This window comes from Sparus aurata, unplaced genomic scaffold (assembly GCF_900880675.1).
Source record: "Sparus aurata unplaced genomic scaffold, fSpaAur1.1, whole genome shotgun sequence".
In the NCBI taxonomy this organism is placed as follows: Eukaryota; Metazoa; Chordata; class Actinopteri; order Spariformes; family Sparidae; genus Sparus; species Sparus aurata.
In genome coordinates this window covers 19,283-39,477 of record NW_022045191.1, presented here as the reverse complement: position 1 = coordinate 39,477, position 20,195 = coordinate 19,283, and the positions used below count along the sequence as shown (strand labels likewise).

General features: G+C 41.9%; 2 protein-coding genes, 1 non-coding gene and 1 gene segment (V, D, J or C); 3 read left to right on the top strand and 1 right to left on the bottom strand.

Annotated features, from left to right (window-relative positions):
• The first annotated feature begins 5,955 nt into the window (after positions 1–5,955).
• Positions 5,956–15,604, top strand: LOC115578168 (autophagy-related protein 9A-like). Of its 2 annotated transcripts, XM_030411018.1 has the most exons (21): positions 5,956–6,126; positions 6,420–6,475; positions 6,695–6,858; positions 7,549–7,700; positions 7,831–7,874; positions 7,995–8,059; positions 8,197–8,346; positions 8,664–8,805; positions 8,895–9,035; positions 9,133–9,253; positions 9,403–9,578; positions 9,668–9,790; positions 10,227–10,414; positions 10,843–10,996; positions 12,059–12,238; positions 12,373–12,585; positions 12,691–12,920; positions 13,084–13,201; positions 13,333–13,603; positions 13,825–13,970; positions 14,068–15,604. In XM_030411018.1, the coding sequence occupies exons 4-21, from the start codon at positions 7,598–7,600 to the stop codon at positions 14,074–14,076; spliced, it is 2,574 nt and encodes an 857-aa protein (XP_030266878.1). In that variant the 5' UTR covers positions 5,956–6,126; positions 6,420–6,475; positions 6,695–6,858; positions 7,549–7,597; the 3' UTR covers positions 14,077–15,604. The 2 variants fall into 2 exon arrangements, with proteins under 2 accessions (XP_030266878.1, XP_030266877.1); XM_030411017.1 differs by lacking the exon at positions 6,695–6,858 and having other exon boundaries at positions 5,957–6,126.
• A 674-nt stretch (positions 15,605–16,278) lies between these two features.
• trnak-uuu (transfer RNA lysine (anticodon UUU)) lies at positions 16,279–16,351 on the top strand. The gene has a single exon. It is a non-coding gene; the product is annotated as a tRNA-Lys (tRNA).
• Positions 16,352–17,047: 696 nt separating this feature from the next.
• On the bottom strand, positions 17,048–18,717 carry LOC115578165 (uncharacterized protein C21orf58-like). The gene is made up of 7 exons (XM_030411016.1): positions 18,704–18,717; positions 18,519–18,577; positions 18,165–18,238; positions 17,834–18,004; positions 17,589–17,703; positions 17,360–17,505; positions 17,048–17,275 (listed from the first exon to the last, which is right to left on the bottom strand). Exons 1-7 carry the CDS (start codon positions 18,715–18,717, stop codon positions 17,048–17,050), a joined length of 807 nt encoding a protein of 268 aa, XP_030266876.1.
• Positions 18,718–19,569: 852 nt separating this feature from the next.
• LOC115578166 (Ig kappa chain V region 3547-like) lies at positions 19,570–20,192 on the top strand. The segment is given in 2 exon segments: positions 19,570–19,636; positions 19,723–20,192. Coding segments are annotated over 2 exon segments (360 nt in total).
• The last annotated feature ends 3 nt before the right edge of the window (positions 20,193–20,195 follow it).

The following is a 20,195-nucleotide window of genomic DNA, read 5'->3' as shown; positions in this document are numbered from 1 at the left end:
TTGACATGACTCTCGCACCTTTTGGTAGCAAATTTATAATATAACGTCAGCGCTAAACTCACTTGCTTTGTTTTCTCTTGTTGGAAACGCCATTCTTTATGTACTGTACTGTACATAAGTCTCTGGATTTACTGTCCATAACAACTGTCTTTTTCCAGTCTTTTAAACTACAAGTCAAGTAAGCCCTTTTTAAAACATTGGCCAGGGGACAACAGATAAAAAATAGCCTTAGGGCTAATTCTAGCATTTTTATGAATGTATCATAAGCCAAACGAAACTAAGCAGCCAGTTAGCTTAGCCTAGCACAACGACAAGGATACAAATCAGTGCCTTGTTCCAATATCCATACTTTCCGTACTTACTATACTTAGTTTGAGTACGTAGGTGTTCCGATATCTATCGCGGTGAAAAGAAGTGTACTTAAAGGACCCGGGTGTTGCACTCAAACAGCAAAATCGTTGAGTGTGCAACGATGTACACTTTGCGCACTCAACGGCCGCCATCTTGTCTACGTAGCGGAAGAAGCGGAGCCAGGCAGAGGCGCGCCGCTCGGATTTTTTTTTTAAAATAGCTTCTGAGACAACAGCGCCTGCAGCGGAGCCATATTGCAGGATTGTAGGATTGTAATTGTTAAAAGTAAAGCCGTAGATGTCTTATGTTCACCGTTCAAAGCGGGATGTTTTTGCCGCCGCGGCGGCTGTCGCGATCGTAATTTCCGGTAAGTGCACCACAGAGTATTAGATTTGGAACAATACTCACCTGCTGAAATCTGCGTACTTAGTAAGTGTGGATAGTGTACTACGTTAAGTAGTGGAAGTATGGATATCGGAACACAGCACAGGCCTACCTGGTCTTTGTGCTAAGCTAAGCTAACTGGCTTCTTCATATTTACCATAGACAAGAAAATGGTGTTAAACTTCTGCTCTTTACTCTAAAGTCAGAAGCATTGTCTTTTTCATAAAAGTAAATGTCAATGTTATTACTGCTCATCGATGGTGATACCGCCAGACAATTTTTATCCGTCCTCACAAGCCGCCATCTTCCTCTCTTTATTGATTATCAACTACAACGATATTGACCACTAACCTTTTTGTCTACCGAGCAAGTCTGAAGGACATTTTCATGTCTGGAGGCGCAGCATTAATTCGTTTACAATACACGGACATCAGGCCAAACAGGCTACGGTGAAGGAAAGGAAAATCCATGCAGTCTGGTTTTGGAGTTCACTCCCTGGGGACAAGTATACTGAACGGTATGATTCATGCATTCATGTCTGATGCACACCTCCCTACACACACAAACACACACACATGCTCTCAGAGAGTGACATATATGGTGTCACCCGATCTGTGTGACTCATGCGACACACAATGAAATCACATTTCTGTGAATAAAGGAGGACTTAAGAAGGTCATTTTGGGAAGAGACTTACTGAGCAGGCTTCTTTTTATATGGAATAAAAATGTGTGTTATAATTTCTATCAGCGGACCGTGGAGTGTATTATTTCTCTTACCCAGAGACAGCTGCAGACTATTTTAGAAAAAGGAATTGGGCCAACAGTGCCATATCAGCAAATAATGAATGAATGTTTGACCTCCTCTTCTCTCCTCTGCTCTCCTCTCCTCACACAGGTTTACACTATTGATTCAACAATTCCTAACTTATTTTTATTGTCTATATATATATCTTTTTTTTTAATGTTTCTCTGTGTCGTGTACCGGATGAACCACACAGTGATTTAGATCCCCCGCTCACCTCTTCATGGCAAAATGATAGCAGAGATGAGTAATCTCTTTGTTCAGGTAGCCTCCTATCTCCTCCACAGACATCGCCCCACACCACACACACACACACCACAAGCAAACACACTGGTCAAACTTAAATCAACCACAGACAGGAAATTGATATCAGACTGATCCATTATGTGTGTGTGTGTGTGTGTGTCTGTGTGTGTCTGTGTGTGTCTGTGATATTTTCTGTGTCCAAAACATCTGTCAGGGGAAATACTGTAAGGGTTATCGGTTCAGGTTTTTGTAAAATTGATTGAACATCATCACAACAGACAGCAATTATGACAGTAAGGTCATGTAATTGGTATGATATCTTTTATTTTATTTAGGTGGTTTAACAACATCTATATCCCATATTTGATATTTTTATTTTTTCATTTAATAAAATATATCAAATTGAATAAAGGTTTCGTTAAGGTTTTTTTCTGATTTTTTTTCTGACTGTAAACAAGACTTTGACCAAACACCCTCTTTCAACAGGTAACACTTTTTGATGCTCGGTGCAACAGAAACATTTCAGTCTGATTACCACCCAACCCTGTAAGGGACTTTTCTCCATCAGGATTTATTTATTGGCAGTTTCAGAGAATGATTTGAAACAACATTTTAGAGCTTCACGATGGCTCATACTGTAAAATTTACAGTGGATATAACAGCGGACTGATAAATATTTATTTTGTATAATTTCAAGTTACGCATCGATGGTATATCCACTCTCAAACAGTCCCAATACTGCTGTCAATACAAATAAATGAATAAATACATTCTTTTTGAAATTAGAGGTGGGAAAAACTCAGACATGTGACCTTAAATCCTTGCTACTGTCCTTGTCCTGTTATCATAAGTTAACATAATTTAGGCAAAAGCTGAATCCTGATTCACAGTAGTTTAAAACAGTAGTTTATTGTATTGTATTATATGTTGAGAATAAAGGCAGTGGGGGCAATTAGGGCTGTTGAAAAAGCCGCCCCATGCAGGGGTACCAGCAGGGAGAGGAAGAGCAACATTTTAAATTTTAAAGGTAGGTTTAAGGAGTCTTACTCTGCACCCTGTATGTGCATGTGTGTGTGTATGTGTAGATTTCATACCTGCTGTGTTGGGTCTACATGGCTGCATGTACAGGAAGGAGCTTGATCTCATTAAGTTTGCTCGAGAGAGAGAGAGTATGACCTCATTTTTTACTGTATTCTCCTTTTTCCATGCCCCCCTTTCCCAGGGCAAGCACCCCCCCACCTGCCACCACCCCACCCAACCTCCTCCCCCCCCCCCCTCTCCCACCCCTGCTATCCAACCAATGGGTTGCGCAGGCAGCATGACAGCACGTCTTTGGACCAAATTAGTGTCAATTGCCACCCCCCCTAATTCTGCGACTCAGACAGTGGGGTAATTTAATCAGTCGGCTACAGCTGCAGCAGAGCAGACCTGCTAAAACACACACATGCAAACACACATAGACCACAATTATCATATTGTGCAAGAACACATGGAGCCGTGGAGATGAAAACAGTTTAGCACCAACCTAACTTGAACTTCCTTTCGTGTTGAGATCATCTGCAACACCTGCAATTTTAGCCTTTAGTTTTCCTGAACAAATGTCACTAAATAAAGTGCAATAAGATTAAATCAAGCCGTCTAAACATAAGAGATACTGGTTTATGCCGAGCTGCTTTTAGACATCATTTATTTACTTTTATGTCCCTGTTACTGTTTGGCGTTTATCAGCTAGTGAGCTTCGTTGTGACAGATTTACTGGATTTAGATGACTGAAGCCTAATCCTAATCAGAACAGATTAAATCCAACAGATCACTATAATTACTGGATTACACAGACTCCCCCCTGACTCAAGACACCCCTGCCCCTTTAAAAAAAATTAAAAAATCTCTATCCACACATATAAACAAAAACACACACACTGTCACAAATGGTTGCATCATGAAGGGACGGAATGAGAATGACCTGCCAGGTTGCAAATACTTGTGTGTGACTTCATGTTGCGTCTCCGTGTGGTCCGACTATCCACTTGTCTGCTCATGAAACAGAGAACTCGCTTATTAATTCACTTCTGTCCGGGGAGATGGGTTAATGAAATCGTCATCAGTGAGTTCAATACACACACACACACACACACACAAACACACACACATACACGGGGATGTGTGTTAACCTTGTAACTAATGCAGTGACACATGGAACAAAAGCCCAGCTGTCACTCCAGAGGCTTAACAATCATATATGAATATTCATCACAGCAGAGAGCAACAGAGGGCGAGCTTTTTGTGTAAAGCAGCGTCTTGGTACAGTACATTCAGCTCCTCAACCTCAAAGTCTGATCGAAACGTGAGAAAAACTGAAGGAGATAATTGTTGCTTTAACATTTGTTTTTATGCTCAAAGTAAGAATTTAACTATTCATGTATGAAAACAATACGTTGGGTATCTAAAAGTGCATGTGAATGGAAATCACCTCACGTATTATCCGAGTAGGAGTGGTTTCTTTCATTTTTAGGTACCTCGACAGTGTTCTGCATCAGAACCCACACACATTTCCCATGTTTTCAAGGTGTGTCCACATGCGACCACATGTGTTTGTGCATGCGAAATTCATGTGTTTTTTTGTGTGAGGGGGCATTCACCTCTTCTGGTCGAGGGACAAGTGGGGTTTTATAGTTGGGGACATGTTTTGCTTGATATTTAGATATTTTTAAGCCGATCGCTGGGAATTTTCATCAAAAGAGTTTCGCATTTTTTTTTTTTCGCTTTCTTCCGCTTTATCCATGCGGGTCGCGGGTGATGTTACCGCTTTTATACCACCTTTTTTTTCAAGGTGGAGCTGGGGTACTGGGGCCAAATCCAGTGACTCTATGGGCGAAGGCCAGGGTACTCCCTGGATGAGTTGCCAGCTCATCGCAGGGCCCTTACTGATGGCAGTGGCTGCCACGAAGGTGCCAACTGCACATCAGGAGCAGTGTTGGGGGTGGGGTTCAGCATCTTGCTCAAGGATGCTTCGGCTTGTAACTCAGTCCCGCCCTGGGGAGCCAGGGATTCGAACTAGTCCTCAGCTCTACCCACTGAGCTACAGTCAAAAGAGTTATCCAATTCAATTCTAAATATAGTGAAAATAGGCAAAGAAAGTAACGATTCATGATAATAAGTGCTCTTTGTTTGTTACCCTAAATCATTATCCCTGCACAGCCTTTGAGCTTATGAATGGTAGCACAGTACGGGGAATGACACAAAATGTGTATGATCATGTAGGCAGTGTTGCAGAATAAAAGTCACACTTGAATAAAAGAAAAGAAATCGTGTTAAAATATTACTTTGGTAAAAGTAAAAGCTACTTGAACTAAAAATGCTTAGGTAAAAGTATCAGCATCAGAAGTATATTACATTCACATTATCTTAAATAATTCATATAATAAATATATATTTCCATGTCTGTGAGTATATTGTATGATATGGTTTTACCGGCTATCGGCCTTGACAACTATCAGATCTGAAATTCTGCCTATTTTTTCCTGATTATCTGAATCGTCTTTGTTAAAGACATGTACTTTGGCTATGATGCAACATGAATACTGCAAGGTAACTAGTAACTAAAATTACCAAATAAATGTAGTCAGCAACAGGTACAATATTTACCTCCACAATATGAGTGAAAGTATAAAGTAGCAGAAAATACACAAGTTAGGTACAATTACCTGTAATTTGTACTTAAAACAGTAGATTACTTAAGTAAATGTACTTAGTTACAATCTATTACTGTAGGCCTCCAGTCGAATGACTCATGTTCCACTGTATAGCAAGGTATAAAAACATACATATAAACAAGCATAGAGGCTAGATTTGAATGCTGTGCACAAATGATTAGTATCAGTTTTACAGTAGACTACATGTAAAATGTACATCCCTCCTTCCCGAGCAGCATCATCCAGGAGGAGGCTGCACTTGCAGAATGACAGCCCTGTAGTGATACTAACACCGACCAGGCGGTGGTAGTAAATACCCATTTAATTACACGAACCAGAGTCTGCAGGGAGCCCGTCATGGAGGCTCCATCAGGGCGTGTGTCGCTGACTTCCCTTATCCACACAACCCTCCCTCAGATCCCCGCCTCCAGCCGCATCTGATTGGCCGCTGTTGTTGCCGTCAGGGAGCTCTCTTTCCGATTGGCCGACGCGCCCTGCCACTCAGCTGTGACGGACGCCACACTGCTTTAGCTGTTTCGAAAATGAAACTGGCGTCGAGGGAGGTGAAAGAAAACGATAACAAGACGTCGAACAGATAAAATTCCTCCTCTACTCACCGTTATAAGCTGGAACAGCGGGGGACACGAAGGTAAGGAGCTTGTGCGGGATTGAGAGGAGGCATATTTTGCTGTGAGCGAGGCGGGCCTGTGCTGTCAGAGCACGACAACAACAACACCTGGACCCGTCCTCCTGTGGTGCCTTCGCATTTTACTGTGTCTCTGCTGGATACATGAACCGCTTCCGACCGATATTTCTCTTGCTTTATTCAGTCCTGTGCTTCACTGTGTGCACTGGGCTTCTGTCCTGTCTCTTGCAGTCCTCCTGTGTTAGTCTGAAGAGGCCAGCTCTTAGGGAAATGTCTCTCTTTCTTTTTTTGTACAGCTGGGAATGTTGAGTCAACACAGCAGCTGGATAGGACGTACTGTGCTGCAATGGAGGTAAGCTAATTGTGTCTGTATCTGATATAAACCACACCATAACTTTGCTTTTCAGTTGTAACATGTCTGTCCTTACACCCCAGCAATTACACCACAAACCATTATTATCACATGTATCAAGTGTTGTACATATTTCTAAGTATTATCAATGTGCTTTCCTGCTGTTTTTTTTTTTACATATTTATTCTGTGTATGTTATATTTACTCCATACCATGTAGGCATGGCCTCTTCAGGAACTCCTGCTGATATCATTACCCACCTATCTCCTGCTATAACTAAGTAGACAGCTCTTGAGAAAGACAGTTACCCATATGGCCGTGGGAGTTTCAGTCTAACTGACTACAGCGGATGCAACATGAAGGGGCGACACCACAAGTCATAGGTGCAAACTGCTAGACACTCATTTTCATCTGTGCAACAGGAAATGTGTGAACATTGCCATATCTCTTTCGGTTACAGAACACAGATTTGCAATGCCTTTGGGGCACATGTACTGTGTCTTTTCCCTAAATGTAATCATGTCAGGCATTAGAGACTCAGGATGTTTTGCAGTGGTAAAAAAAACAGGCTCAAGTGTCGTAACCAATTATTGCCTTGCAGACTTTTATGTATTTATGATTTTTTGTTTTGTTTTGCCTTTTAATAGATGCAAATAATCTGCTAGCTAACTCTGGTACAATAACTTCCATTTATGTGCTGTCCCTGTGCCAAAAGCAAAGAGACTGAAGAGACTGCCCTTTAACCAGGGAAACTAAATTTGAATCCATATGTCAGCAAGAATCCAGCTCCCGGGTTGCTGCTCTGTTGCTGATTGTGACCTTTGACCTCCCCTCAGAAGAATAAAGCAAAGTAGAATATTTGCATTCCAAAACGAGGTTAATGTCAGTGGTAACGCGTCAATGGAAGCTGTAGCTTGTCCAACATGTTTTCAGTAAGGGTGTGTACATGTCATAATGGGTTGATTATTAACCACAGTGTGTCTCATTGTCACGTTTTTCTTTTTATATCACTGATCTGTTTCCTTCTATTTGTCTTCCTCTTTCCTTCCCCTCTTCTCTTCCTGCCGCTCCAGTCTGTAGCAGTGGGCTCGGCTACTTGGTGAGACTGAAGCTGATGTCACCATGGCGCACTTTGACACAGAGTACCAGCGCCTGGAGGCGTCCTACAGTGACTCTCCCCCTGGAGAGGAGAACCTGCTGATGCATGTGCCTGAAGGAGCCAAATGTATGTGTGACACACATCACAAACCAATCCTGAATTTATCAGACACGCAGATTCACACCTTCCTCTTTTCCATTGGTAATGACGCCCGCTGTAACAACACCCTTACTGATTTGTGATCATTCTTTTGCAGCCCAATGGCACCACATAGAAAACCTCGACCTGTTTTTCCAGAGGATATCCTTTTTTAAATGGTTTCGTGCATATTTTCCAATGTGTCCCTGAAAAATGTATTGTAGTTTTACTCAAAAAGGATTGCTCTAAGATACATTTACAGTATTCCTTAACGTCCCTCACGTTTATAATCTGCACCAGAAGAATGGATTCACGTGTATGCTGCTGGGAGAGATCTTTGAGCTGGTGTAGGTATCCTATCCACCAGATATGATGTATATGAATCAGTGTTGTGCCTCTTGTTTTGATGTGCCCTGTAAATAAGTTTCTCTTTCTCCTCCTCCTCCTCCTCCTCCTCCTCCTCCTCATTTCATTCTCTATGCAGTCAGCTGCTGTTTGTGGTTGGCTTCACGGTCTTCCTCGCAAACTGTGTGGACTATGACATACTGTTTGCCAACAAGTTTGTAAATCACACTGATTCATCTAAAGTCACCTTGCCCGATGCCTTCCTCCCAGTGGATGTGTGTAGTGCCCGGTGAGTGTCAAGCATTCGAGCAGACATCCTACTTTTGTGCGGGATGTATATGATTACATTGAACTGTTACCCATCCTTGATAATCTCTGATATTTGATACAAGACTCCCAGAATAAGATCACTGTCCACACTGTCCATGCACTCTTTATATAAATCCTTCCAAGTAAAGTCTCTGTTGTTATTTATGAAGCTGAAATATTAGCTCCAGTGTGTTTTTATCTGCTGTAAAGGCCTATTAAATTGGCCAAAGCATTCCGACATGCCCTTAATGAAAGCTACATCTTTAAATCATATATATATAATATTTTCTCCCACAGTATCAGAGACAATGCATTTGTGATCTTCGTGCTGATTATCTCTGGGGTGTTTTGGCTTCACCGCCTTGTCAAATTCATCTACAACGTCTGCTGCTACTGGGAGATCCGATCCTTCTACATCAACGCACTCAAGATGACCATGGTGAGACATTTATTAGATATCTGAAGATTTGTTCTGTATTCCTTAGAATGAGTGATTGTGAACCTCGACTGTGCTTTTTTCCCTTTCAGTCGGAACTCCCCTATGCAACATGGCAGGAGGTTCAGGCCAGGATAGTGGAGATCCAGAAGGAGCACCAGATCTGCATCCACAAGAAAGAGCTGACAGAGCTCGACATCTACCACCGCATCCTCCGCTTTAAAAATTACATGGTACGCTGTTTGTTTGCTGAACTATTCTTGTCTGACTCAGCTACTTGCAAACATCATGCAACAGCCTACCAAAGCTTTTCTTCCTGTGCATCTCTAGGTTGCCATGGTTAATAAATCCCTCCTTCCCGTGCGATTTCGACCCCCTGTCCTCGGAGAGTGTGTGTTCTTCACCCGGGGACTCAAATACAACTTTGAGCTCATCTTTTTTTGGGGGCCAGGTGTGTTAATGTTCGCTGTGCATTATAGACTGTATGAAATGAGCTGCTCGCTTGCTAACAATCAAATATTTGCCTGTTTGTCAAGGTTTAGGATTACAAAGAAGTCCTCTTTTGACCTCCCTTGTTGTTTTTGCCCGGCTGCTCTGTAGGCTCTCTGTTCGAGAACGAGTGGAGCCTGAAACCGGAGTACAAGAGAGGAGGTAACAGGCTGGAGCTGGCAGACAGGCTGGCATCCCGTATTCTGTGGATTGGCATCGCCAATCTGCTGCTGTGCCCAGTCATTCTGGTGTGGCAGATTCTCTACGCCTTCTTTAGTTACACAGAGGTAAGTGGTTTGCATGCACATGCAAACTTTATGCAATTTCCTTTTTTTATTTGCTGCTGTAGATTATAGTTTGCTGTTTGTGTGATCAGGTGATCAAGCGAGAGCCCGGTTCTCTGGGAGCGAGATGCTGGTCTCTATACGGTCGATGTTACCTGCGTCACTTCAATGAGCTGGACCATGAGCTCATGTCACGCCTCAGCAAAGGCTACAAGGTCAGTGTCCCCTGCAAACAGTTGATGCTCTCAAGTTTCTTGTAACACCGATTGATGGAACAGCATTTCGAGAGGATCTAGCTTGCATATCGTGATGTATTTCTAAGTGAAACAGGGTTCAGCAGACGAGACAAAAATGTGATTTGATGATGAATAAATTCGAGCTTGTAATTAGCTCTGTGTCGGTAGAAGTTGAAGACGTATTGATTTGTGGATGTCATGCTATTATTGGTTGATGTTGTTTGGTTCAAGCGTGATTGGATTTTGATACAAGAATTGTATTTTCTAGCATGCATTGTTAAATAACTATTATCTAACTACTTTCACTATCCTGCTATAAATGCTTGTACTGGTTCCTCTCATCCGTTGCCCGCAGAGTTAGTAATTAAGTCTACCTCTTCCTTTTTCTCTTCCTTTTTTTCCTGTTTCGGTTCAGGCTGCATCCAAGTATATGAACTGTTTCCTCTCGCCACTCCTGACTGTGGTCGCCAAAAATGTCGCGTTTTTTGCCGGGTCTCTTCTGGCTGTCCTCATCGCCCTGACGATCTACGACGAGGACGTTCTCGCAGTGGAACACGTTCTTTCATCGATCACCCTGCTTGGAGTGTGTATCACAGTCTGCAGGTGGGGATAAGTGTCACGCAGTTAATATGTCTGCTAGTCTCATCTTTAACTGGTTCAGTACTAATACGATATGAAATGGCAAACAGATACAGATTTGAAACATGAATAACTGACACAAATCTTCAGCTTCATGGAACTTAAGGGCTTTTAACCACCGTGAGCCATTTCTCTTATGCCCTTTCAAAGCTACCCTGAGAAGTAATCCCTTTAATGCTGTCTGGCAGCTTATTCTGCTGTATGACTGCTGAGTTTAAGAGGGTTTCCTTCCTTAAGTAGCCCTCGACTATTAATAGCCCTAAATTAAGATAATTTGATATTTCACAATGTTCCCAGGATTTAAACTGTGACATTCAAGAATCCACAAAAAAAGCAACAGTGAAATATTTTTATTTGATTTTGGTTCTCTTTCCCACCACCTCTCTCTTCAGATCATTTATTCCTGATAAGAACATGGTGTTTTGTCCTGAGCAGCTGCTACGGGTTATCCTGGCTCATATCCATTACATGCCCGACCACTGGCAGGGCAATGCACATAGATATGAGACTCGTGACCAGTTCTCCCAGCTCTTCCAGTACAAAGCAGTGAGTATGAATTCTGAACTAGGAATAAATATCAAGACTCTGGGTAATTACAAGGGAATTAACTTGTCAAATCTATGTTGTATAGATCTCTTCTATTGTAGACATTTTGCCATGAAATCTTGGGTGTAATTAATTAGCCTTTCTGATGACTGTATTCCATTTATATAAGCTAAATCAAGGGCACTGATAAGTGTGCCAGCTGTCTTGTGGACGTGGTTTTCTGGGACAGTTATAAATGCATTCAAGCCATCATTCATGTGTATTAATTACACCTTTCCTGCTTCCATTATGACAACTCAGAGTGCCTGCTGTGAAAAACACCAATAGTCACTTTGTCATATCCTCTCTGAACATTTATTTGCAACACTTAGCTGTTTTCTCTGAAACAGAGCTTTAATCTAATTCCAGTGTTTGCATTCATATCTCAAAAAGATAAGTATAACCACAGATAACTGATGTTACACAGGTAAACAGGTTTCACAGAAGCTGTAGGGGTGGTGTTGTTTTAAAAATACATAGTGTGCCTCTTACCTGTAGTGCTATTTATCCATCTACATTGTTTTAGTGTGAGTTTTGGAGATATGGACTATAGAGAGGTCTGCCTTCTCTGGGATTGTGGTGCCCAAAGCACAGTATCAATGTGCAGAAGGAAGCATGCATCTCCTCATTGACAAGAGGCTTGTGCTTGTGACAGCATAGGATGTAAACATTACTGGTGTCTTCCATAGCTTAGCTGTAACGTTAGCTAGCTTGGTTAGCTAGCTAGCCATGAATTGATCCATTCTTCCCTCTGCTTGGTGATGCAGTTGGTGGGTGTAGTTAATTAGAAATATAATAGTTGCTATGTAAAAACATCTAAATGTGCAATTGGGATTTTGGGGTAAACTGTCCCTTTTAGTATCTACACTCCCAGCTGGTGGCATTTTGAATCAAGATTTCAAACAAAAAGAATTCACCACATTTCAACGTATGAATCAGAGGTCCAATATATGATCTGATGTGTTTGCTGAACCCTGTAATGTACTGTTCAGCTTGAACCTTTCTCCTCTGTTTCCTTTCCAGGTGTTTATTCTAGAGGAGCTGATAAGTCCAGTTGTGACTCCCATCATCTTGATCTTCTCTCTGAGAAGGAAGTCTCTGGAGATCATTGATTTCTTCAGGAACTTTACTGTGGAGGTGGTCGGTGTTGGAGACACTTGCTCCTTTGCCCAGATGGACATCAGGCAGCATGGACACCCTGCGGTGAGGGGCTGCCACTTTAAGTACAGCCACATAGACATGCAAAGATGGAGACACCCCTGAAAATATTTGAATTAAGTAGTTGAATATATCTGTGGGCACATCTTTGGGTTGACTCTCTCCCTTCTCGTCTGTAGTGGATGTCAGAGGGGAAGACGGAGGCGTCTATCTACCAACAGGCAGAGGATGGGAAGACAGAATTATCTCTGATGCACTTTGCCATCACCAACCCTCAGTGGCAGCCTCCTCAGGAGACCACGCACTTCATCAGCCAGCTGAAAGAACGAGTTCATAGAGAAGCTACAGGGGCTCCTTCAGACACCAATCCACTCTCACTCTCTGAGTCTGAGGTACATTGGTAACAAAACATCCATGCTCAAGTATCACTGTGGTCTTCAGTTAAATCTTCAGAGATAAAACTGATTTTCACTCTTGTCTCTTGCCTTTTTTTGTAGCCAAGGAGCCTCATTGCAAACATCTTAGGTCCCTCTACACTGACCTCCGTACATTTCGGCAGGGACAGCTCTTTGACCAATCACGCAGCAGCTGGCATAAACGACGGGGCATCTGCCTTACGCTCCCTCTCCCCAGTCAGCAGCAGTCTTCACCTGAGAGGCAGTTTGAGTGCAGCTCACAGGGCTGCCGGCCACACTTCAGCCATGAGCAAAGGAATGGCAGGCTCCGGGTAGGAAAATTCCCCCTCTGAATGCATCTTTCTGTCCTTTTACACACTACACTAGGGTGGTTGACCATGTTTGTAAGAGCTAAATTCAGCACTCCTTTTATCTGTGTTCCATGTATTTCATGTCCTCATTTTTTCTCCACACTCTTATATTCTCTTTCTGTAGGACTGATGCCCGGACTGTGAGCTCAGGCAGCAGTGCATGGGAGGGTCAGCTCACCAGTTTGGTCCTGTCAGAGTATGCCTCCACTGAGATGAGCATCCATGCACTTTACATGCATGAGGTAACTGTGTGGTAACAGAATGGAGGATATCTGTACAAGTCATGAACTGAATGAAGCAAAGTGTGTTTCCATATTTTTCTTCTTTTTCGGAATGATCCTCACCTATTTCAACCTTTTTTCCCCCCTTGTAGCTACACAAGCAGCAGTCTCGGGGCGAGCTCTCCCGTCACACGTGGCACAGGCAGGACAGTGACGAAAGCAGCGACAGCGTCCCCGATGAAGTCAGGAGCGAACCCAACCCTCACTCCAGACATTTCCCGCGCTCACACACTTTCCCCACCACAGTTGCCAGTCCCAGTGCCATTCCCACTTCAGCTTCTGCTTGTGCCACCGGCAGTACCACTCTGGGCCAGGAGGGGGCATCCTCGCAGAGTAGCACCCAGCGGCGCTTTAGTGGATCAGGTACCTGTGTATTTGATGATCTGTCTCCATGTTTTACACATCAGGCATTTCATAGGAATGTTATTTAATGATCCAGTCACCAGCTAAGTCTACCACAGTAAATCTCACTCTACCTTAGGTATAAAAGAGGTATTTTCAAGTACTTAATTAAATCAAATGAGGATAATTTAAAGCAACAGTTCAGTGTTAATTTTTGACCACACTGTCTCTCTGTTTTCCAGACTCTTTTGGAGCTGGGGGCAAAGCAGTGAGGTCGGCCCGTGTGCCAATGGGAGGCTGGGCAGAGGATGGTCAGGCAGCGCCACGACACCACGACCCACTACCAGAGGAGAGCTCGGAGGATGACATGCCTCCTCACATTCACAAGGTGAATGCTGTGCGTTGTGTGGTTGGAATGGCTAAGTTAATTTGTGCGCGTGTTCTGAAAATAAATTTACATTTTTGTCCTCCTATTCTTACTTTAGGTTACATAACCAAGCCAGCTGTATAAGTGTCTGCGTCCCACCCTCCGCAGATCATCGTTCATTACCAGACTTTTGTCCAGGACTGACCACAGATGAAGATGGATATGTGCAATCCCTATAAACATTTAACTAGTGGAGTCATCTGGACAGGTCGATGACTGATGCCACCATCAACTTCATCAAAGAAACTATATGCCTAAACAGGCAAACAGGGTATATATCTGGATTTGTGTATCAAAAGAGGACCTATAGGATCAAGTTATTTCTAATAGACACTTACACCATTAGAACGCACTACAGTCTTTTTTTTTTTTATGTCAAAAGATTGCATAATGAAAGTGCATGAGTTGCTGTGATGTTAACAGAAGTGGTAAACACTGGGAGCATTCTTGGCACTTTGTTACTGTAAAAGAACAAAAAACAATGAAATATTTTGCCCACAAAACATGATTACAATAATCCAAATTGTGCTATTTATTTGCACTACTATTAAAAAGTGCAATGTGAAGAATGTACGGCATCGCTCACCAAAATGCGTTCAGGAAGGCGCTGGTAACACACTGACTTTCATTGTGCGTATCTCCTCTGTTAGCAGGAGGCTACGTATCCTACCCTGTGCTCTGTATCTCAGCTTGCATTCTTCCTCTTAGCGAAACATAGAAAAGGCCTCAAGTCGTATATCAAATTCACCATTCAACGCAATTGCTCGACGTTTTCAATAATATAATTTACTCCTCACATTTTAGATTTATCACGCAAACTTTCTGAAATCTACATCTGACTTTTTTGCACAGATAGACGCTTGTTAAAAGTTAACTGTACGGCATATCCTGGTAGTCTGCACACACACACGTGTACCGTGTAAATGAATGTCATCAGGATTTTTCACGACAAACATCCAGAAAATTAAATTAATCAAATTTAATCACAAGGGGCCAAGATTTTCTGATGTGTAACCAGAGATGCTGTATGTATGCAGGCACATGTTAACCTGATTTAAACCTTGATTTTATTATTTACCAGTCATTATTTGTCAACACAAAAGGCTGTTTTTTAAGCATGTAATATTGACTTCTGTGCCATACAAAAAGCCCTCAAGCACAAGTGCATGATCATCATCCATACACATCTTCTAAAGAGTTGTAATTTATCCTGCATAGTGACCCATCGTCTCCTTTTGCTCAACCACAGCATGACTCTCCTGTTCTCTGTCACCACGCCTCGAATCTTTCAGAGAAGAATTATGCACTTTAATTATCTGTTAACGCAGAGGGTGTCACTCGTTTGTATGTTTTCATATAAATAAATTGTAATTATTTTATTTATCAAAAGGGATGTGCCATGATGATTGAAAGCTATGAATCAAGGTTGTGTTTTCTGTTGTGGACTGATAATACGGTTAAGGAAGCAGTGATTCAGTGCGGTAACGTAAGGTTAAGTGACCATTTTTGGGTTTTAATGTTGTTGTGTATTATAGATCTTGTAAAATACCATTTTGTACAGCTGTAAATTCATCCATTAAAGACAAGGCAATGGCGTTGTGTGTAGACTCTACGGACTAACGTGACAAAATGACATGGATAGTGAGTTAGCAAACTTTAAACCAGAGTCTGTGTTAAACAGAAAGTCAGAAAGTTATACATAGTTATACTATGGTTATACTTGTACTTAACAAAGTTAAGTTAAGATATTATGTTAAAACATCATATTGGTAAGAGTGACAGTGAAAGTTACCCATAGGCATAGTAATCGAGTAGAAGTCTTAAAGTATCTGATATTAAATGTAGCCTATTTAAGCGTAAAAAAATAAGTAAAAGGTAGATTATATGTATAATTACATGTTTCACTTGAGTAAATATGATTAGTTAAATTACATCAGTATAAATCTGCCTCCACTTCCACACATTCAAAACTACGAAGTACTTCAAGTGAAACTGCTAAATTAAAGACAAATATATGAATATGTCATTTACAACAGTGTGGTACTACGATGCATCATCTTCTGAACACCACAAGGTGGCGCCTGTGACACAAGCTGCCCAGGAAGCAGTCTGTACTGTCCCTGTTGGTTTATAGATACCGCACCCTGTTCAGATCGACACCTCAGGGTGTTTTTGTTTTAAGGCTGCGCTCTTTCCCTTATACTTTATTGTCAAGCGTATGTAGGGTTGTAGAGGTCCAATTTTGTACATGCATTCGCAGTTAGCCAGAGCCCGGATAGCTCAGTCGGTAGAGCATCAGACTTTTAATCTGAGGGTCCAGGGTTCAAGTCCCTGTTCGGGCGACACGTATATTTTTTTTTAATTATTATTATTATATTCTTCGCTCTTCGTAACCTTCTCACGACAATGTCCAGTTGGCATAGTACACACAGTACACATTTACAGGCTGAGCATTAAGCAATAAAAACAATATGATGAAACAAAAAATACACAAGGTAAACATATGTCAATATCTAGGACTCATTTGTTTTTGTTTTTTATAAATGTGCTGTTTTCATGAACTTTGTTTACTTTATTATTCCTGAAGGTTAAGAACAATAGTCTGGCATTAATAAATCTACATCTGTGAATACATTGCTGAGCCATAACATAAAACTGAGGCTAATGTACCTCAAGTGGTGTACCATGTGTTCCACAAGGACTTCAGATTTAACCCACCAGGTCAGAGTTTATGACTAGTGAGTATATAAAAAGCCAATTTTAATGTTTGATGTACGGTCTGCCATTATATTATGCTGCACATAATATACTTTAAGAAAAATTTAAAAGTAGCAATTTTTCTCTTTGTTTCATTTCCAAGTGCTTGTCAAGGATGTTTCTTGTTTCTTGTTTCTCATAAGGTATTTTTAGTCCTGTACATACACACGACACAGACACAAAACAAATGCATTTCATCGTGAAAAATGATAATGATAATAATATAATTCTCTATGTGCCTATAGTATTAGTAGATGAAGACCAAATGCTGTTAGTGAGCCTTACGTATGGAGTTGTGGGAGTGTAAAAGGGGCTGTTACATGGTGTATGGAGGGTAGTTGTCCCCCTGCCTGCCCTGCTGGGACAGATTGCATCCCTGGTATCCATGTAGGGTGGCCGATGATGGGTGGCAACTGTTGTGCTGCAGGGTTAGAACCATAGTGATGATGATGATGGACAGCAGTTCCCCTTGGTTTGACATCTGGCCTCACAAAAACAGGGTAACCTTCCTGGAAATACAGATTTTGGACTGTTGAGGGTCAGAGTTGCGACTTCTTGCTTTATCTTCACAGAGAGTGTGTGTTTGTGTGTACCTGCCCGAGATATGCCTTTGGAGGTGCATAGTGACTGGGCCCTCCAGGTGGTGACAGGCCCAAGGGAGGCATGGCTCTCAACATCATATTCTGCATTATGATTTGGTGCATCTGGGCGTTTTGCATCAGCATCATTTCTACCATGTCTACACATAAAAGAAATGCACATGCAAACATGTGAAAACAAGGAGATGAGAATGAATATACATCTCTATTTGTCGTTGCGTACCCTCTTTGATGCTGCCTGAGCGTGGTGCTGGGTAGGGCTGAGGTGGAGGAATCTGGGTAATCAGAGGCTGCTGCTGTGGCAGCTGTTGGATGATGGTGGCGGGCTGCTGGGGGAGCTGCAGAGGGACAGGAAGTAAGTCAGGCAGGGAATGATGGCTTGATTTGCATGTATTATCTTGACTTACACTATTGAACTCAGAAAGAAAGAAAAGAAAGGGATCTGGAGAAGGAGTATGTGGGTCTCACAGTCTGTTGGATGATGCGTGGAGGCTCAGGTGGAGGAGGCAGAACGGGGGTCGGCTGGTAGAATGGGAGTGGTGGAGGGGGCTGAGGGGCCATAAAGTAATGGGACCGGTCCTGTTTTCGTGACCCTCCCCAGGTGTGGGGTCTGTGGAGGTCCTCCAGCATGTGCTGCTCCTGCAGGGAGGACAACAAACACAGACAAAACACAAGCCCTGACAATGACATACAGCAAGTTACGAGGAATGTCTTTCTCTTGCATTATTCTTATAGTTCTTATACTTATAAATGATAATAGAATAGAAATGTATGCGTAATGTGTTGAAGATGTACAAACCATGAGTCTTCGCAGTAGGTGCTGCTTCCGCCTCAGTGCACGGTGCAGCTGATCAAACTGTCCGTCATAACTCCCTGAACAGACACAATCATGTCGACAGAAGAAACTCCCATTTCTAGTTCATCGTGTCTGCCTCTTCTAAATATCATGTTTTGAATTAAATAACATTTCTTCCACCTTTTTTTATCAGCTCCCAAACAAAAAGAGGTCAATTTCATATCCATTTACTACCAGGTTAATTTCATAATCGTTCCTATTATCTGCTCACTGTATAGTAAGTGATTCTGTCTACAGGTTAAGTTAGTACTTTCTACAGTTTCTACAATTCATCATTAAAAAACTGTGTTATCTTACTTGCAGACTGGGCAGACTCTGCTCTGTCGTCCATGTTGTGCTTTCTGTTTTTCCAGCCTCTAGAAAAGTAGATGTTTAAATGTAAAATCCTCAGGTAAAAGTAGAAAAAAGAATGCAGAACTATTCAGTGAATGACGTTCATGTAAAATCTTTCTGCATTAACAGATTGCAGACCAGCCTCTCACCTGAGTCTTGTCATCTGATCACCCACAGAACTGCCGTGTTAAAGACCGCATGAATCAGCGCTATTGTTACATTTTGTGTTTGATGAACATCCAACAAGTGGTTGAAATAGACATAAACATACAAACAGACATGCAAATACATAGTTTAATTATCATAATTACCTGAATTCTTGGCATTTGGAGTCACACAGTCAGATTATTGTGTTCACCTGTGAAGCAGTGGTTGCCATGAGACACAGAAACACTGAGACCTAACCATGACCTGCATAACTTCTTGTTCTCTAAGGCTTGAGACAGAGGAGAGAGTCGGACTATTGTTTCACATGAAATTATCTTACCAAAATTGTTCAGAAACCATTTTCTTCTGATTTGTAATAAGTTAAAGCTTAAGAATGTGACCACAGGCCAAGTTCTTAAGCCTTGACTTGATTTTATTTGAGCCATCCTTATTACAACAACTGGATCTGGATGATATGAATGACATACATAATGATAAAGTTAATTACATAAAAAAACAAAACAAAAAAATCAATTCATAATTGTCATTTCATAGTGAGTTCAGTGTTGACCCAGTATGCCAGCAGGGGGTGATATAGACCTGTTGATCAGCACAAAGTCATGTGAGATCATCAAGAGGTCAAGAGGTGGAAAAAAAAGCAAACTAAATGAGAGCATAGTCAAAGTGTTTAACGGCTGAATAATCCTCAACATGGTGAACTCTCATTCCACCTCCTCTGTTTCTGTTTCACATGAACAGGTGTGCATTTGCCTTCTTGAAAGTCATTTGCATGATTTTAATGCACCGCTGCACCCAAGAGTTTAAAATCTTATGTCACAGAGAGTCTGAACTGTTTCCATGTACTCACACTGAAAACTGCATCAGCATGATGTCGCCAATAACCCTGATTGTCATGTTGGGTTTTCTGAGTCAGGGTGAGAGATTTGGAAAATGGTTGGTGCAAATCCAGTCAGTTCTCTCCACATTTACTTTTGTGTAACTTTGTCATTTCTCATTTCAGAGTCTTCTGCCAACAAGTTTCTGACTCAGGCTGACAAATCCAAGTCTGTTAGTCTTGGAGGGACTGTGACCATCAGCGCCACAGGGAGTTCAGACATTGGTGCTGATCTCAGTTGGTACCTTCAGAAACCTGGACAGGCTCCCAAACTTCTTATATATAGGGCATCAACTCTAAACTCTGGAACTCCGTCTCGATTCAGTGGCAGCTATTCTGGTTCTGACTACACTCTGACCATCAGTGGTGTTCAAGATGAAGATGTAGGTGATTACTACTGTCTGGGCTTACATAGTGGTGGAGTGTTCACACAGTGATTCAGAGCCGTACAAAAACCTCCTCCAGTTTGACTGAAGTGAAAACGGCCTGCTGCAGGTGCAGAGGGTTGGTGAAGAGACTGTGATGAGGAGAACTGGTCCAGTGAACACAAGAGTCATCAAGCAGAACCACAATGAATCTAAATAAAACTGAAACTGACT

What these genes read in the sequence shown, in the direction of transcription:
- LOC115578165 (XM_030411016.1), bottom strand. An exon ending in CACGCATCATCCAACAGACT is followed by an intron (nt 17,704 to 17,833) that starts GTGAGACCCACA and finishes GTCCCTCTGCAG; the next exon opens with CTCCCCCAGCAGCCCGCCAC. An exon ending in CAAAGGCATATCTCGGGCAG is followed by an intron (nt 17,276 to 17,359) that starts GTACACACAAAC and finishes CTGTATTTCCAG; the next exon opens with GAAGGTTACCCTGTTTTTGT.
- LOC115578168 (XM_030411018.1), top strand. Translation starts at nt 7,598, where the DNA reads ATGGCGCACTTTGACACAGAGTACCAGCGCCTGGAGGCGTCCTACAGT. An exon ending in CATCTTTTTTTGGGGGCCAG is followed by an intron (nt 9,254 to 9,402) that starts GTGTGTTAATGT and finishes GCTGCTCTGTAG; the next exon opens with GCTCTCTGTTCGAGAACGAG. An exon ending in GGCAGCATGGACACCCTGCG is followed by an intron (nt 12,239 to 12,372) that starts GTGAGGGGCTGC and finishes TCTCGTCTGTAG; the next exon opens with TGGATGTCAGAGGGGAAGAC.